Raw genomic sequence first — 6,130 nt, forward strand, 5'->3', positions numbered from 1 at the left:
TTTGGGTCATTTTTTGGCAAATCCCCATAATATTATTTTGAAAATTTTATATTTGTTGAAATTTGTTTTTGTTGAAATTGTACATAATATTTTTGTTTATTTATTGAAATATTAGTTTTATATGAAATAATACAAATTTTATTAGATTTTTTTGGTTCAGAAATTTTTATTTTCGAAATGTTTGTGTGTGACTAAATAATATTATTTAATATTATATTTTAAAATATTATTTTATTAAATATATTATATTTCAGTTTGGTTTTTTATTTATACTACAAAAAATCAAACATAAAATGTTACAGCCAATAAAATATTATTTCTTTTGTTTTATATAAAAAGTTAATATGATAATTTAAAAATAATTGGGCTACACCATTTAATTTCAAAATTAATTACTGAAATATATATATAAAATATGGTGTAGACTAAACATGATAAACAATCAAACGATAATTACCTAATAGATTTATATCTTTCTTGTCTTAGAAATGTTATTATTTAGATGTATATTGTTTTTGTTAGAAAAATATCATATATGAGTAAATTGTTAAGAAAATATCATATATGCGTAAATTTAAGATGTTTAGTTAAGTTTCAAATGAATGGTCTAACATAGACTTTTTATATGGTAGATAAAAAATAGTATCTTAAATTGATAGATTAGATATATAAGATTGTTGGGGAAGGAAATAGTTTTTTTTTTGTCTGTCAGCACCTTTATAAAATTTTGAAATGATTTGGAATTCAAATCAAAGATATTATAATGTAGTCGAATTGACTCGCTGCAGTGGTACTCATTATCTTTTTTATGGGTTGTTATTAGAGTATGAATTTGTAATAAATCTAGTGTTATTAAATTAATGGTTAATTATAGAAACATTAGAAATGAATAGGGAAAAAATAAAGAGAAATAAAATTGTAGGAATGAAAATGAAGATTATTCCTTATTAATTTTAGTGAGTAACAAATTTGTTATATATTCCTAAAAAGAAATGTAAAGGAATGAAAAGAAAAAAATATTCTTTATAAATGGTAAAAAAATTAGGAATAGAAAAAATGCATTATTCTCTTTTATTTCTTGGTCACTAGTTTGACTCCATTTTTCAAAAGTATGTTTTTTTGACAACAACTTTTCAAAAGTATGTTAAAGTCTCGTGTTATTCGTTTTTCGTTTATAATAATACTAGATTCTGAGTATATTTTTTGTTTTACATATGTATTTAATAATAATTAGAATGTTATGTATGATTTTATGCGTTATATTTATATATAGTTTATGTTTGTATTTATTTAAATTATCTACTCAAATTATTTTTCGATATAAGCCGTAAAAACTATAATCATAATTCAAAACACATTTACGACTACAAATACTTTGTAGGTTTTAGAGAATAACCAGTAAAAGCTGCAATGATAATTTAAAATGCTTAAAATACTGGAGATATTCAAAATATTTATTGTTTTTTCACTCAAATATGTTAAATTTAGGTATTTCGTCCTGTATTATAAAATTTATGTCATTTGTTATTTTTATTATTGAATTTGGAGAACTTTAAGATATATTTTAGTTTTAGAATTTGGAGAAATTTAACATTGGAAATTAACCAAGAAGAAGAAGTGATATAGAAGTTACATATTCATAAATCAGACATTGTGACAATCCGATAGAGAATGTCTCAGCAACAAAAATTCAAAAAGCAAAAAGGACAGATAATTGGAAACGAAATGAGTGAAGATTATTATATGAATGTTTTAGACAACGAAATTAAGCACCGGTGAAGCTTGGTGGCTTGTAGGCGATGAAACTGATGCACTGGACTTGACGGTTGTTGTCGAATCCGATGATTCTAATGAAAGCGTTAGGATATTCCTTCTTGCACTCTTGCACTTCCTTCAATACTTGAGCAGAGTCAGTGCATCCGAACAAAGGAAGTTTCCACATTGTCCAGTAACGTCCGTCATAGTATCCGGGTGTGTTTCCGTGTTCACGGTATACAAATCCATGCTATACACACATGAAAATATAATTCAAAATTAGAATTTATCTTTCGTAATAAAGGATATTGAAAGCTTTTATTTTTATTACTTCCAATTCGAATTCAACACAAGGAATCCACTTGTTGCGAAGAAGATAGTCAACTTCCTTAGACAATTCGACGTCAGTAAGATCAGGAAGGTAAGAGAGAGTCTCAAACTTCTTCTTCCCGACTGGTGGCCACACCTATAAATCACATTTCCAATTAATAAATATTAGTTACATTTTATACATACTGATTACACACATCTTACCAACTCAAGCTACGTTACATAGCTATTGTTTAATTGGATTCATGTTGGAATGTACCAGTTTCATATCACAAAGAAAAACGGCCTACAATGGATTCGAGTGATATTTACCTTCATGCAGTTAACTCTTCCTCCATTGCTTGCCATGGAAGTAATGTCAGTGTCGGTCTTGCGAGTGACTGGGAATGCAGCGGATGACTTCAAGCCTGTGAATGGAGCAACCATGGCCGCTTGAGCCGGTGAGCTAACCACGGTGGCAGAGGAGAGCATAGAGGAAGCCATTACGTACTAGTTCTTCTCTTCTTCTTCTTCTTTTTCTCTTTTCTCTTACTTGCTTGTCTATTGCTTTGGTCATCTTTATATAGTGAGAACGGCAAGAGACAAAAAGCCCTAGTGATAAATGGGTCCAAGATTCATGATAACGTCGTTGCCTGCCACAGGATTAAGGAAAGGTGTTGACACCCTTATCAATACAGACCACTATGATAAGGCCACGTGGCAGAAAATTCCATTATCTTATCGTTAATTTCTTGTGAGGGAATGAGTGAATGCGTATGGTTACTGGTGTCCAGTTGAGTAGATGCTTTTGTCTCCTTCCAATTGGAAAAAGAAAATCAGAAGCCTGGCCTACTTTTTAATGGTTTGGACCTTACGCTCAATTGTGTAAGATTCAGTTTGGCATGTACATCGATTCGGTTAGTTAGTTCTCAATCAATATTTAATTATTAATAAGAAAATGATTTGAATCAAACATGTAATTTTCCACAATACATTACTTAGAAAAGTTATCACTAATAATACAAGGACATCATTAGTTATAGTTCAAGAATTTTTGTTGGAGGTGGACTTCACACCCTCATCAATGCCCGATCCGATTCTATAAAGAGCCTAACAAATTCAAAAACTCAAATATAAAGGTAGCCCAGTTTACCATATGACAAAAGACAAAAATGAGATCGACGTGACAAGCTCACACCCATGCTTTGGGAAAAGTATGTTGACTTTGTCATCAAGTATGAACAATACAGTATGATTCGTATTTAATACATTGGGACGAAGCAAGCTACATTCGCATCGCAGGGAATATGTGACTTCAATTAACATGATTGAATATGTGACCTCATCAGAAATGATGACAAGGTGTTATCTTGTCTCATTCGGACCATCCTGCGGCTATAAAAGAAGAGTCTTGTCGACTAAAAAGATCAATTTTCTCCGAAGAATCCGCGTAAGAGCGTTGCGATTGTTATAAAAGATTATGAAAGCTTCAGCCGTAAAAGCTGTCAGCGAGTTCCCTAGTTCTAGCCACCAAAAACCTTAAACCTAGTTGAGTCACAGCTCGATAACAACAAACGAAAAAGATACGAAAAAGGTTTTGTTGATTTTCGGACTGAACCTTATGAAAGGCTGCCTACGTACCCATTTCGAGGATCAAGCCAAATGTAGTACAATTAAAAGAGTGGAACAAGAGATTGAACTGCATGTGCGAGTTCGTCTAGTAATTGAGTGCATGACATAGGAACTGAGCATGTCGATTATAATGTCTAAATTCCCAAGTGCAGAAAGTTCTAAGAGTCTAAAAAATTGTCATTACGTTCCTCGCCTTGGCTACCCTTATATATACCTTCAAGGTCGGTCGTCTTTCTTTTTCTGCCCCTGGTTTGAGTTTATCTATTCGCAGATATACTCCATTTTTCTCTATCTTCATGATTATCCTTCGAAACTTGACATTTATCTTCTTTCGCGAATATTTGATAAACCGTCATAGTAACTTGGGCTTATTCTCGTCCAAAATCGAAAGTGGGCTTTTGCCCCGTTTTAGGTCTTTTCAGGCTGTTTTCTGATTTAAGTGTTTTTACGATTTCTTTGAGAAATCATCCTTGGAACGACGTCGGTTTTATGAGATAATGCAAACCAATCGTACAGTCGAGATAACTGTGGTTTTAGGTTAACCGTTATCATTTAAAACGATTGATTCAAACTTATATGAGAAAATCAGTGTCATTTTTATCGTAAAGTTTTAACGGTAACTCCGATCGAGATCAAACAAGAGACAGTTCTGGAGGGTGAAGCGTGAGTGCTGATCCTAAACTGGACCTAGTCGATCCGACTTGCCAATGGGCGAGTAGGATGTGGTTCATCCAACTCGTCATTGGGCAAGTTGGATGTGGTTTCCAACTCGCCATTGGGTGAGTCGGATGAGGTTCGTCCAACTCGCCCAAGGGTGAGTTGAATTGGTAGATCCAACTTTCCATCGGGCGAGTTGGATGCGGTTTATCCAACTTGCCCGATAGCGGGTTGGACGATGCTGGTTTGGTTGTTTCGATGCTCGAGAATCATTATCCTTTCTGAGGAGCTTGTTGTGTAATACTTTTTACGAATTTTTAGTTTTCTGTATTTTTATTCCCCTTTTAGAAAAAAATATATTTCTCGGGAACTTTTAGGCATTGATTCCGTCGTAACCGATTGTGACCTCAACAAACAATAAATTTGGTTTTAGCACACTATTATGAAACAAAACATTGTGTGGGAAGTTTATATAGATGAATCACAGTGGGTAGATTTATGTTAGACGTTTAGAAAAGAAAAAGCCTGAGGAAGAGGTATGTTCTTCTCATATTGACTGAGAAAAAGGTGAGTGACTTTGAGAGTGTAGTTCGACCTTTGTTGTTGAGAGATTAGAAATTGGTCTGTCTCTAGTCGTGTGTGACTAATAGTAATTTGGATTAAACATATACATGAAGATTGTTTAAAAGATTTCTATCCGTGAACTTTCATCACACACCTTGATCCTCTCAATTTCTCATCAAACGGTTCTTTTTCACTCTAAACTTTGTCTTGTTCTTTCCTCAGTCTGTCTCAAAAGCCAAACATAACTTCTCTTATATCTCTTTTTATTTTTCTGCTTAGTTTTTTTGAGTAGATTCCAAGACTTTTTGGGCTGAGGTGGCAACTCTTAAAGAGCTCAAGAACTTGGTGGATGCTATACCGATGAGCCATGGCTCTTGCCACAGTTTCTGAGACTTCTCGGTCGATCCCTGCGGCATTTTATCTGGCGAGACATTCACTTATGGTTTCAACGGCGACTCAGATCGGGTTGGTCACATAGCTCAACCTTGACCAAGCCGGTTCCGGCTCACTGTCCTCCGTCTCGTTAAACTTTCCTTATCTTCGGGCTCTCGATATCTCCGGAAACTACTTATCCGGTCCTCTTCCAGACTTGCTCTCTAAACTCACATACATATATCTTTCTGAGAACTTCATCTCAGGATCCACACACGTTTATCTCAGGTTCATGTCGGTTTTCTAGGAGGTCCTCCTCGACAACAATCGCCTCTATAGCTCTTAGCAGAGAGTTCTAACGGTTTTTTGAGCCTTAAACGACTAGAAATTCAGCTCAACAACATCTCCGGTGATTTCCTCGATCTTAGTTCTCTCAAGAACTTGAATTACCTTGACGCGAGCGATAGAGGGATCTCCGGTCGGTCCCACCCTCGTTGCCCGGTTCAGTACTCCAAATCTCAGTGCGAACAATCTCAAATGAACGATCCCAAAGAGATTCAGGAAATGAACCTCTCTTGAAGTCGTCGATCTTAGCCACAACAAAATTCAGTAGCTTGGTCTCATAAGAGTCTAAGTTTCTCTTATTAATTAACTGGTTTAGTTCAAAACCAGATTCAAACCGTTGAGAGGAACAATTATTATATTTCATATGGATATAAATGAATGGTCCACAATGGCATTTCTGTTATTTTCTAGTATGTTATGTCTCTTTTAATATAGTAGGTGAGAAGAGTTATGGTGATGACACCTCATCATTAAACTCAAAGTTACAAATTAAATA

General features: G+C 34.3%; 1 protein-coding gene and 1 pseudogene across 1 annotated transcript; one reads left to right on the forward strand and one right to left on the reverse strand.

Annotated features, from left to right (window-relative positions):
- Positions 1–1,584: 1,584 nt before the first annotated feature.
- On the reverse strand, positions 1,585–2,630 carry LOC106296431 (ribulose bisphosphate carboxylase small chain F1, chloroplastic-like). Its single transcript, XM_013732565.1, has 3 exons — positions 2,398–2,630; positions 2,087–2,221; positions 1,585–2,005 (listed from the first exon to the last, which is right to left on the reverse strand). The coding sequence occupies exons 1-3, from the start codon at positions 2,566–2,568 to the stop codon at positions 1,766–1,768; spliced, it is 546 nt and encodes a 181-aa protein (XP_013588019.1). The 5' UTR covers positions 2,569–2,630; the 3' UTR covers positions 1,585–1,765.
- Positions 2,631–2,686: 56 nt separating this feature from the next.
- LOC106297584 lies at positions 2,687–5,902 on the forward strand (annotated as a pseudogene).
- The last annotated feature ends 228 nt before the right edge of the window (positions 5,903–6,130 follow it).

This window comes from Brassica oleracea, chromosome C6 (genome assembly GCF_000695525.1).
Source record: "Brassica oleracea var. oleracea cultivar TO1000 chromosome C6, BOL, whole genome shotgun sequence".
Classification (NCBI taxonomy): domain Eukaryota; kingdom Viridiplantae; phylum Streptophyta; class Magnoliopsida; order Brassicales; family Brassicaceae; genus Brassica; species Brassica oleracea.